This window comes from Sinocyclocheilus anshuiensis, unplaced genomic scaffold, assembly GCF_001515605.1.
Source record: "Sinocyclocheilus anshuiensis isolate Anshui unplaced genomic scaffold, SAMN03320099.WGS_v1.1 scaffold775, whole genome shotgun sequence".
Lineage (NCBI taxonomy): Eukaryota > Metazoa > Chordata > Actinopteri > Cypriniformes > Cyprinidae > Sinocyclocheilus > Sinocyclocheilus anshuiensis.
Genome location: NW_015552614.1, coordinates 1237232 through 1250745, shown reverse-complemented (window position 1 = coordinate 1250745; position 13514 = coordinate 1237232). Strand labels below are relative to the sequence as shown.

Here is a 13514-nt window from a genome sequence, read left to right as displayed (position 1 = left end):
ACCTGTTCCCCGTGATCACCTGACGTTTGCTGACCAGCAATGCATTTATGAGACGTTTCCTGACAGATGTTATAGACATTTGGGGCCAGGTTTACTAACCAGGGCAAATTAGCGTGAGAGTGCAATTCCAAAATAGCGCTAATGGGAGTGGAAATTTCTGCGGGTGATTTACTGACAATGCGCAAATTAAAGAACACAGACGCAGCCAGATCATTTCCATAATGACCAACACAATCTACCAAGAGCAGCGCAAATTAGCGTCTTAAATAATGGCGCAAATACCAGTAATTTGAGGAGCGCAAACGTTAGTAAATTATGCTGCGTGATTTATTTTAATAATCTCCTCCCATAAATTTTGCGTCTGAAAGGGAAACTCCTACAAACTCCTAATCAAGCACACCTGAACTAATCAAGGATTGCTTGAAAAACATCTCGGTTACGTATGTAACCTTGGTTCCCTGAGTAAAAGAAATAGCCTCCACTATCCAGTGTGACATCCGCTGTTTAGTGACAGCAGAACCTCTGCTCTTACCACCAAAACACACGAACAACTGATCAGATCTACGCCACTGAGCCGTGCGGTCAACGTAAATCCTAAGTGCCCTAACCGGACAGAGATTCAGGGCAACTGACCCCTCCTCGCCTGGGGAAAAAGTCTCCAGGACCACTTGTTGAAAGCGAAATGGAGTCGAAGCGACCTTCGGAACATAATCAGGCCTAGGTCGCAAAAAGACTTTTACCAGTCCTGGTGCAAAGTCCATACACGAAGGACTAATGGAGAGAGCCTGCAGGTCCCCTACCCTCTTAAGGGAGGATAAAGCCACCAAAAGAACGGTCTTAATGGTCAGTAACTTCTCTGACACTGACTCCATCGGTTCAAAGGGATGGCCAGAGAAGAATACGCCTCGCCAGCCTGCAAAGGGGGCGAGAACGTAATCCCCCTTGACGATTGAGGTACGACACAACTGCCATGTTGTCTGTCCTGACCAACACATGATAACCTCTCAGCTGGGGTAAGAACTGTTCGAGAGCCAGGAGAACCGCAAGCATCTTCAAACAGTTTATGTGCCAGTCTCGATGTACCTCTGCCCAGACTCCACCGACTGGATATCCCTGATGGACCGCTCCCCAGCCCGTAAGGGACGCGTCCGTCGTGACCGTTTTGCGGCAACACAACGTCCCCATCTGGACACCTTCCAGAAGGAACTGGGGTTTCATCCAGGGGCTTAGAGTACGAGAGCCTTTGCGTGTCACCGTAATTCTGCGAAGCGGGTGACAGTGATGTGAAATGTTCTGGCTCTTGGTCCACCACTGAAATGGTCGCATGTGAAGCAGGCCCAACTGAACTACAGGGGACGCTGCCGCCATCAGACCCAACATCCTGAGACACAGGCCTACATGTACTCGGCGCCCTGTCCTGAGCTGACCTAAACAGGTCCGTATTGACTGCACACGAGCGGGAGACAGCCGTGCCCGCATCGTGCAAGAGTCCAAATCCACCCCCAAAAAGGTCGTCTGCGGAGACGGCAGCAGGACACTCTTTTGAAGGTTCGTTCGTAGCCCTAGGCTCCTCAAATGATCGAGTACCAGATCTCGATGTATCCGTGCCTGAGCGTGAGTGGGCCGTAGGTGGCTGACGCTCCACTTCCCTAGCCCTGCGAGGGATGAGTTGACGGAACGCAGCAGATTGCTGTTTCGCTGCTCTAAACTTTTCCACGACCATAGTGACCGAGTCTCCGAACAGACCGTCACTCAAAATGGGCGCATCCAGGAGAAAGGTTCTGTCCTTCTCCTTAATGTCAGTGAGAGTAAGCCAAAGATGGCACTCAGCTGACACTACCCCTGCCATGGACCTGCTCACTGCCCGAGCTGTGTGCTTGGTAGCCCTAAGCGCCAAGTCAGTAGCTCATCTGAGCTCTTTAACAGCCTCTGGAGTCAAGCCTTCTCCCTCATCCAGCTCATTGAGCACGTCTGCCTGATAAGCCTGGAGTACACCCATAGAATGGAGTGTAGCCGCGGCCTGCCCAGCGGCCATGTAAGATTTCCCGATCAAAGCGGAAGTAACCCTACACGGCTTGGACGGTAGCAGAGGGCGTGACTTCCAAGACGGAGCAGAGTTCGGCGTGAGATGTGCCGCGAGAGTCTCTTCTACGGCAGGCATCGTGAGCCGCCATTTTAGAAACCGTGGCGAAATCAGCGGCAGCGGGATTAGTGATACGCACCGAAAAAGGTTGTTTCCAAGACCTCAAAACCTCGTAGTGGAGGTCTTGGAAAAAGGGGAGAGGCCTACGGGGCTGAGACGGAGTGCGGCTGGACAAAAATCGATCGTCCAGTTTCGACTGGGACTGAGTTTGCGCCGGCTCGCTATCCCACTCTAACCCCAGCTTATCCACAGCGCGCGTTACAACGTCTAATAGTTCGCTGTAAGACGGGGAAGTGCGTTTCTCCTGTCCACTCGGAGGGAGAGAACTGCACAGTTCGCCCAATAAATCCTCCGAATCGGAGGCTGCTGTGGACAGCACGTCTTCACCATACGGCATACAACCGAAAGACATCGCATCGTGAGCTTCCGGGGTAGGCCGCAAATTGTCATTGACGAAGACCACGGGATCCCCGTAGAAAATAGCGCGCAGCACGCTATATAGCTCACCTACGTGCGCTTTGGGGGCGGTGCTAAGCGCTATTTGGCCAATGAATTGGCGTGATGGTATAAGGGCTTCAGACATTCGTCACACCGAAGGTGTTCCCAAAGCGATGACGTCATCGCAGCATCGAAGTGAGCCTATGAGAGGGAACCACAGTCCAGGGGTCTCATTTATAAAACTCTCCATAGATTTCATCCTAAAGGTGTAGGTAGGCACAAAAGTTTTCAGATTCCTCCCCGAAATCACCAAAAATAAGAGCTTATTACAACTAGTTTTACTATGCATAACCTCATCTGCACATCATTTCTATGCATATTCCCATCCACGTGACACCATGTTTAACACTGTTAAAGGTACAAGACATTAAGGAAAAACTCATCAAGATTTATGTAAAAACACATTTTATTTATTTTAGTTATTTGAGATGTTATAATAGTTCTCTATTTGTGTTAAAATAGATTTAAAAATAATTATTTAACAAATATTATATTTGTATAATAAACTGGGGGGGCCTGTGCCCGTCAGGCCCATCCGCTGCATTTCATTCACATGTGTTTCATAAACACATAATCCTTTATGGATTACAATCCGCCATCAAAATGATACATTTAACTATTCTGGCTGCTGTGAGAAAAGGCTATAAACGATATGTAATGACGCAGTGCCATGCTCGAATTTCTCGCGAAAACCTACCCGTACCACTCAAATTAGAAAACATTATTATAAGCTCTTACAACGCCTAGTTTTACTATGCATAACCTCATCTGCACATCATTTCTATGCATATTCCCATCCACGTGACACCATGTTTAACACTGTTAAAGGTACAAGACATTAAGGAAAAACTCATCAAGATTTATGTAAAAACACATTTTATTTATTTTAGTTATTTGAGATGTTATAATAGTTCTCTATTTGTGTTAAAATAGATTTAAAAATAATTATTTAACAAATATTATATTTGTATAATAAACTGGGGGGGCCTGTGCCCGTCAGGCCCATCCGCTGCCTACGCCCCTCTGCCTATAGCACTCCTCGCTGTCATTAAAACATAACATACCACAGGGAAAGTAATCAAGCGCATCCACTACAAATAGGCTATGTCTAAATTCATATAATTATAAGCTAACCGTTGTGAATCGGGCTAAAGTAAGGCGATAGTTTTGAACACTGGCTGGCTATGTACTTGCTCAAATATTGATTTCGGACCATTTTTAACCAAAAAAGTTACGGACTGCAGCTTTAACTTCTGCATAATGACTTTATATAATTTCAGTGCTTATCTCCATTAATGAGAGTGGAATATTGAATGTAAATGCATATGATGAAATGAAAACAGTTTAAAATCTGTTTACTGCATTACTTTTCTCTCTCCAGGAAAAAAAAGTCTGTACGCATGGTTCAGAGTTTGCATGCAGGTGCGTTCGTTTTTTATAAATCCCACCTTTTGCGTAGGAAGTGGCGTACGCCTCTTTCAGGGCAGGTTTTGTGCGTACGCAACGGTTTTAAATGAGGCCCCAGGTGAGCTGAAGCTGGAAATAAAATTTTCAGGACAGTGGGTCCCCAGGAGTACGGTTGAAGACCTAGGATTTAAAAAGTATGTAAAACTGACTTTTTAAAGTTAGCCTAATTATCAGATGCGTTCTAGAAGAAGCGCTCTTTAAAAGACATTTTGGAGATGTGTGTAGCCTATGCTAGCTGGGGTACTCTGTTTGAAAACCTGGAATTGCAGCTGTGTGCGGAATTATCTAGTTTGCGTGGGTTGTGAGTGGGCGCGGTTCCAGTGCAGATAAATCTAATGTTCTGAAGAGTATGCGTGGCAGTCAGTCGCCGCACCGGTGTGGATATTTACTGTTCTTCGCAATCACAGATTCTAGCCTACGTCTTTGAATATAATGACTCAAATAAGAACAACATCAGCATTGGTGACTATGAGTATAGTGTGTATTAGCGTGTAGATTTCAATTTCTGCACAGTCTAATCTAATTGTCATACTCTTCGAATTTCATACCAAAAATTGGGCTTTTAACCCAAAAAGCCAATTATGCTCCCATACGCCTCTTTCAGGGCAGGTTTTGTGCGTACGCAACGGTTTTAAATGAGGCCCCAGGTGAGCTGAAGCTGGAAATAAAATTTTCAGGACAGTGGGTCCCCAGGAGTACGGTTGAAGACCTAGGATTTAAAAAGTATGTAAAACTGACTTTTTAAAGTTAGCCTAATTATCAGATGCGTTCTAGAAGAAGCGCTCTTTAAAAGACATTTTGGAGATGTGTGTAGCCTATGCTAGCTGGGGTATTCAAGGTTAGGGAAGAGGACAGGCAAGCAAGTTACGTGATATAGCCTACATTGTGTTTGTATTAGAAACTTTAATAAAAGGTTGAGTTCCACCCTCTGCATTTTCGTTTTAGAGTAGACTCTAAAGATTTTTCTTTCTGTTTTGCTTTTGTAGATAGAGACTTATAAATTGGCTTTATATATATACATTGTAGATAGTTTATCAATTATCCACCTTTTCCTCGAGTAGCCTAAACGATGAGTGTTGCCATGATGGTTTCTAACTTCCGATTGTATGCTGTCCTGCTCTGGCCTCTTTAGAAACCCATGTTAAAACAGGGTAAAAAAAAAAAAGCAACTGAATTAATAGAACTTTCTGAACATTGCTGAAAATGTAATGTAGAAATGTTCATTTTCTGTAAAGCTGCTGAAACGATACTCTAAAAAATGCTGGGTTGTTTCAACCCAACCTTGGGTCAAATATCGACTAACCCAACTAATGGGTTAAAATTTTAAAACCCAAAAGATGGGTTAGTCCATATTTGACCCAAAGTTGGGTTGAAACAACCCAGCATTTTTAGAGTGTAGGTATTGTGAAAAGCGCTATACAAATATGTGAATTTAATTAAAATAAAATTATTCATGAAAAGATTTCCTCAGTATAAGTCACATAGGGTACAAATACATTGTTCGACTGATAAATCAATAAAAAAAATCAGTTATAAATTCAGACTGTAATATTAAATGGTTTATAATTGTATTTAAGATTAAAAAAAAAAAACATTCATGATGTAATTGTAAATAGCATTTATTTTATTGTACTTTTTCTACTACCTATTTCATGAATGACATATTTCCACTAAACCACGTTCATTTTAAAATGCCACGGTAGCTTGACTTCCTTTTAATTATCGAACATTTAATTTCTCCTAGACATTTTCAGTAGAAATATTGCTGAGTATGTCAGATGATAATGCAATTTTTTACCTGCACTGTGACAAAGCAAATCCATCATAAAAAAGAAAAACAGTGGCCAAAATGTGTTTCCATTTTTATCAACTAATGCAGCAGCAAGTTAAAAAAAATCACAATTACATTTTATAGTCTGGTAAAATATTCCTTTTGCAATTACAAATAATATATATGATTTCAGAACAAGAGTTAGAATCAAATAGCACATCTCAGAAATAAATATGCAGTACTCTGGACATGCTCATCTCCAAGGTGCAAAAATGTTTTGTAATTATAACGGTTGTGCATACAATATATTGTGATCATTTATTTCTATATATTTATTCACACAAAGCATAAAGGTCTAATTAGAAGACAAACATCTCAATCACACAGCAACAAACTGATGTTTTAAGGAGCAATGCAAAGAGGAATCTTTTGTCTCGTTTCTGTATATCGTGCTATTGTTCGCTAGCATATATAGATGTCTATGACAAACAAATAACCTCAGATGAACATTTGAAGTTAGACATTGTATTATTAGAACAATGAGTATGCATGACCTGTCATTTACGATTTATTCCAATACGCCTACTGCAAGATGATAATGATTATTAGAGGTTAATCATTAGCATTGTCATTGTGATCTCCTTAGTTTTAAACTCAACACTTAATCCCAATTCTGTAACATTTCTGTAAAGTGGGTTGGATGTACTTTTCTCTTAATTTTTTCACTTATGGAAATACAACTAACGCCATTTGATTTAAGCACTAAATAAATTTTCATTCTGAAACACGGGCTAAAATGTAGGGTAGCTCATTTCCAATATTTCCATCTCACAATTCAGACTTTTTTCTCACAATTCTGAGAATTCTATTTTTAGTTTCCACCATGTAATAAAAATGATAATTGCAACTTTTTCTCAACTGACTTTAACTCACAATTGTGAGTTTACATTTCACAATTCAGACTTTCCTTCTTAGGATTGCGAGATACAAACTCGCAAATCTGAGTTTACATTTTGCAATTGTTTTTTTCTCTGAATTCTGAGTTTACATTCACAATTGGAATAAAAAAAAAGAATTGTGACTAACAATTCAAGGCTTTTTTTTCCCCCTTGCAATTGTGAGTTTGTTGCAATTCTGCACAAAATTCAGAATTGCGACAAAAAGTTGCTTTTATTTTTTTTATTCAATGGTGGAAACAAGATTCCATAAAAATATCTCTAGCACGAGAGTTGTCATTAAAATATAAATATTATGATCATGATTCTTATTGCTTCATTAAGCACGGACAGAGCATGAATCAAGGGAATTTCTGTGAGGCAGACAGTATATAACCTTTTTATATATATATATAAAATGACAAAAGTGTTTTCTTTTCATGTTGTCTGCAATAGTTGAATGGGACGGATTACACACAGACACGTTTCAAACACACTCTATCGCACACACAAACACGCACAAGTATAACGGGCTTGCCTTTTAATATGCATTTGTTATTTTGTTACAAACAAAATTAGTTGATAAAGCACCCCTGCATATACTCAGTCACCCATTTAGATAAAACACTTTTTTTAAATGTGCTCCACTCTGTACAAAGACATGGCACGCAATGTTACGTTATCACACACCTGTTGTCGTATTTTTGTACAATTGCATAGAAGTTGAAAAACCTTTTTTTATTATTATTAATAAACAATTCTAGACTCGCTGTAAGAAACTACTGAAACTACTAAAGATCAAATCTACAAAGTGGAACCGCGATCCTTCAGAAAAATAGATTTTTATTTATATTTCCATTGTAAACATATCCTGTCCAGTTGTTGACACTACAAAAGCATGCAACTAGGAGAAGACAACTTCAGTCTAAATCCTGCTCCTCAGTTATTACATTAACCAACGACTCCATGGCATGTCCAATGTTATCAACCATGTGAAAAAGACTTCCCACATTAGGACCTGCGGGAGACGGAAAAACAAAATCTGATGTCAGTGCTTGAACATGCAATCTAACACTAAATGCACTATTCGCTGCTAAACATATCTATATAGAGGAACAGAGTACCTGAAAGACAAATTTCAGATTTCAGATTTTCAGTTTTGAGGGTGGGTGTTTACATGCACAATATTACACTGTTACCACAATCTCACACCGATTTTATATGAACAACTTCACTGGAATTCTGTCAGTTAAGCTAATGTGCACGTTTTAATTTGATAATAAGAACATAATATATAAATGTGTAAACAAAATATGTAAATGTGGGTTTCTTGTGGGGTCATGTCAACCAACTTAATTAGGCTGACTAGTTCATCAGAACAACTGTTTTCAACACTGATAAGAAATATTCGTTGAGGAGCAAATCAGCATATTAGAATGATTTCTGAAAGATCATGTCACGCTGAAGACTGGAGTAATGATGCTGAAAATACAGCTTTGCTGTAAAATTTTCTTTTAAATTGTAATATTTCACAATATTACTGTTTTTACTCCATTTCTGACCAAATAAATGCAGGCTTGGTGATCAAGAGACTTCTTTAAATCATAGTGTAAGTGGATAAGTAAGGATGGAAAAGAGGAAAGGGTTAGTAACAATACTAACCTCTCATGGGTTTAGCCGTCCACCTCCTTAGACAGAGGAAAACAGGAAAGAAAAAAATCAGTAAAGTTGGGAGTAGGTATAGGCAGTTAGACTGAATCTTAACAGGATCTGTACTGCCAGCACATTGAATGCTTGGAGATTCATATATAATTGCTATTTATATAGTCTAGGGATGCACCGATACCGATACTGGTATTGGTATCGGGCCCGATACTGCGCTCCTGTACTCGTAAAAATGCCCCGATAGCAAAAGTCGATACCAAACAGCGTGTGAATAGAGCTGTGTCCAGAAAAAGAAATGAGCGCGCGGCGGCACAGATGCGCGAGCTTGTTGAGTGAATATCTCAGACATCACTGGAAAGTCTGAAGTTCGGTCGGATATGTCAAAAGCAAGTAAGTAAAACAATGCACAAGTTACTAAAGTTATTTGACGGTAAGGAGAGTGAGAGAGAGTGAGAGAGAGTCCGAGAGCGCCATTAGCGCATGCATTTGGATTAAAACTAAATCGTAAATATAAAACAAACAAAAATTATAGGGGTATATACGTTATTTTAAACGTCAAGCATACACAACTTTATTTAAAGCTGCATTATTTTAGGAAAACATTTTGTGATTACAGTATTAAGCTGCTGCAATGGAGCAGCTCTAATGCGCCATTAAAATGAACAGTGAAAGTAACAAAAGCTTATACAATACATTTTAACAGGTATAATTAAGTGTGGAAATAACGGAAGGTAATATCTGTTTGCTAAATGAAGCCAACTAACATGATTCATATTATTATTACTATTATTTTGTTTCTGTACCCAATATTTAAAAAAAAATTACAAATGCTGTGAAAATACAGGTATCGGCGAGTACCAAAAATGAAAGTATCGGTATCGGACTCGTTCTGAAAAAAGTGGTATCTGTGCATCCCTAATATAGTCCTAGTTCTTAATGCTTTAATTACATAAACAGTAAGGTTTTTTTTATTTATTTGTAATTCTGTGCTTCTCACAATACATATCCTGTTAAGAGTCACTGTTAAAAAGAGAAACAGCTTTAAGTAGAACATTCATCAATGTTAATTTCTTTGTTTTAGGTTTTGCTTATTTACAGTTAAAGAGTCGTTCTGTCATTTAAAAAAATTGTATTTTCATGTATTATATTAAAAAAAAAAAAGTCCTCCATCTATTTCCAACAAGAAGTAGAAACATAAGAAACAGTGTCATTTAGCGATTTAATCATGCAAAGAGTAGAAATGCAGTGGGTCAGAGAAATGTACAGGTTGTGTTCACCGCAAACTCATATTTTCTTCATATTGCTCAAAAAGGAATCCAAAATTTGCCAAATTTGGCATTTTTCTCTCTAAACATAAATTTCTCTATATTTTTGTCTTTTAGAAAGTCATAGAAACACAATTGTGAATTGTTTATTTTGCTATTGGAGCGAATGAGAACGCAAAAATATATTCATTGTAGTTTCTGTTCACCGCTATAGAAGTTTACCCAAATATGACGACTTCTGAGGTGCTCAGAAATGTGAATAGGGTCCATAACTTGTGGCCAGTTTGAGACCATCTGCATCAGTTTGCTTGATTAACAGAAGTGTTTGTATCAGACGCTGCAGCTGGATTCTCACCTTGGCTGTGGGGGAAGGAATTGTTGAGCTGCTCGATGACGTCCTCTAATCCAGTGCTTGCATCCTGGGAGGGACTGGACAGCTCATCATCACCTGAAACACACAGCAGTCACCCAATTAAAACTGAGAACTGACCTTAAAAAACCCTGTAAGTTGTCCTGCCGTCCATGACATTTCATCTTCAAACAGAAATGGTGTTTCCATTCGAATTTTTTTATTACAACATATTCATTACAGATGCGAAAACCATTTTAACAATTTGACTAAACAATGAAATCCAGAATGATGCATTTTTTTAAAGATAGATTTTTCTGTCATTGAATTTGAAGGCTTACATAAAACCCCTGATTTTAAATGTTTCAGACTTTTGGAGCCAGCTGTATGTGAAATGAGAAGAAATGAGCATTAAAGCAGTCAAGTTTAGCTCAATAAAAGTCCATTTTACATTCATGCAGAACTCTGGCCAAAGTAAAATTCAAAAAATGAAAATGAATAATATTTATAATAATAATAATATTCAATTTTTTTAAATTGAAAATATATGTTTTGTGATCTTGACAAAAGCGTTCTTGAGTTTTTGTCAAGAAAACTACAAAAATATAAAAGAAAGACCTCTTTATGTATTGTCAGTAATAAATAAAGCAACAATAATATCAGCAATTGCAAAACTTTCAACTTCCAAGTCCAACCTAGGTCATTTTGGTAAATATTACAAATTACAACAGCTAATTCTTTGAGACTTGTTTGTCACATGTAAGGTAGAAATCAACTACAAAAAAAGTTTTTAAAAAGTGTTATGTCAGGCTCATGTAACAAATGAAACTAAAACATGATCAAAGACAGACATTATAAAAGTGTTTAAGGTGCTGTAATTTGCATGGTTTTTTTTTGTATTTTTTCACACCTTTTGCTTTAATGCAGTCTGTTTAAATGGTCCTGTGGTGTGATGAATACATTTTGAAAAAGTAGAAAATGTTCCATACAGCATAAAAAAATAATTAAAATGGTATGTATACTAATCAAACAAGAATTAGAAAATGTTGTCTGAAATAGTATTAGATGCATTAGTAAGCACATCACACTGCAGAACACTTCATGTTGAAATTTCATGCCAACGTATTAACCTCACTAAGTTATCTTATTCATTATGTAAAATTTATATTGAAAAATAGCACTAATGACAAGTGCATCTATAAAAATCCAGTTCCAGAAATACATATGAAAAGATGATAAAAGAAGTCTTTTGAATAAAAGACATTTCTGATTCATCAATGTGCTATTTCTTTATTTTTATTTTTTTAAATAATGTTTAATAAATGTCAAACTGCACTTACAAAATGATTGATGTTTGCTCTTCAAATACTGAAGTACACCCAATTTTGTTGGAACTTTGTTGGACTGTTTCTTCAAAAGTGAAGACAACAAATAAAATGTTGGCTAGCAATTCAGGGCAAAGAGCATTTCTTTTGTATCCCTAAATATAATAAAATAAAAGCTCCCTGTGTTCCTTTTTGTTTGGCACAGATAAGAACATTGCCTCTTTTTATCCGTTCTGAAAATCTTTTGCTGAAACCAGCCTGGGCTTCAAGCCAAGTCATACTGTACAATGAAAGCTTCACAGTTACAGTTATTAAACATAATAATTGCAAGGAATGTGAGTTAACTAGTCAGATTAAGAAATTAATTAATACATTTTAACAGTGGTCAGATAGAGGGGATTGCATTCATGACTAGCTTTTACTCGTACACAGAAAAATTCAAGAAACACCAAAATGGAAGACAATGTGTTGCCTATTATTTGAATAAATACTTTAGACACAACTGTCTATTTCTATGGAGGCTCATATCCGTTAAGGAATAAAAACTTAAAAAAAGGTAACCAACTCTTTATCTCACTCAGAAACTCAGAATTGTGACAAAAATTCTGAACCGTGAGATAAAAAGGCACAATTAACTTTTTTATTTTTTCATTCTATGATGGAAACGGGCTTCCATATGTTTCAGTATTTTGCTAAGGATGGAAACTACTACTGATTATTATTACTATTTAGCCTGCTTAATTTTATTCATTCTATTTTATGAATAATCAGTGCTGAAGAGTTTAATCTGGTTAAACTGAAGTTGTTAGGGACATTTACCCATCGTCTCTGTGGTTTGGCTTGCGGCCACACGCAGTGAGGCCAGGCTGGTGTCAGATCTCGGAGAGGCAGTGGAGGGTGAGGACAGGGCAGTGCCATTCACCTTGGACTCAGTCTGTGGCTAGGACACAGGCAGAAAGGAACCATATAGATTAGGCAGGGGACTGGACGCAAACATCAGCACTGGGTTGTACTTCTGTATTTCCAGATTCATTTGAAAACATCCATTTATATATTTTCAACCTAAGACTTCACATTCTTTTACTGCGTATTTTTTTTTAAACCTCACAAAACCCTCTCTACTAATTTATTGACAAATTACTGAATTTTTGCCCCGAGGACTCTCTCAAAATATTAACAACTGCAGTATAAAACAAGAGCTAGGGCTCTCAGAATTGCTGTTTTTGCATCATTCAGGTTTTAAAAACAAGAGTCAAGCCAACACAAAAATACACACAAAATAGCTGATGTGATGTCGCTTAAATATAAAAATAAAATTACCCAGACAGTTTAAGTGATCAAAAACAAATGTCACAAATTGGACATTCATTGTCCTATACATCAATATTCAAGGCTGTTGTCAGGGTTAAGTAAGGACTTCTATAATATAACCTTTTAATGTGCATGTCATATACATCCATTAAAGGGGTCATATGATGTTGCTAAAAAGAACATTATTTTGTGTATTGGGTGTAATGAAATGTGTTTATGCGGTTTAAGGTTAAGGAAATGTTACGTCCCTACAACATTAAAGCTCTGGTAAAAACGGAGTTAATCGAGCGTGGTGTTTTAGAGTCTCAGTATTCGGAAGGTGCATCAGATTTCATTAATGCGACGCCTACAATGTCTCATCTAACATTTGAACAACAAAAACAATTGTTGTTAATTCAAACTGAGATGAAAGAGAAAATGTTAGAAGCGCAAAATCGTGTTGAGATGTCTAAAGTTCAGTTACAACAACAACAACTTGATCTTGAATGTTATTGTTTAGATCTAATAAGAGATGATAAACTTCCTTTAAAGGGGTCATATGTTGCTAAAAAGAACATTATTTTGTGTATTGGGTGTAATGAAATGTGTTTATGCGGTTTAAGGTTAAGGAAATGTTACGTCCCTTACCATATTGTGATGCCTTGTCCCGGCCGTAGCAACGAGACAAAAACAATACAATTCTTTATAAACGAGGCATTTGTTGCATCCAGTGGAGCCATGTCTGCATTTGTGATCGGAGAAATGACAAACAAGAAGTGCTACTCTACACTGCTCAAAACTCGCGT

General features: G+C 37.9%; 1 protein-coding gene across 1 annotated transcript in view; it reads right to left on the bottom strand.

Moving 5' to 3' along the window:
• Positions 1–7076: 7076 nt before the first annotated feature.
• Positions 7077–13514, bottom strand: part of LOC107665951 (dystrophin-like) — a 127385-nt gene continuing 120947 nt past the window's right edge. Inside the window, exons 77-79 of the mRNA XM_016457021.1 lie at positions 12238–12358; positions 10100–10192; positions 7077–7832 (exon numbers count right to left, since the gene is read on the bottom strand). Of these exons, the coding sequence (XP_016312507.1) occupies positions 7735–7832; positions 10100–10192; positions 12238–12358 (312 nt within the window). The 3' untranslated portion in view covers positions 7077–7734. The remainder of the gene's footprint in view (positions 7833–10099; positions 10193–12237; positions 12359–13514) is intronic.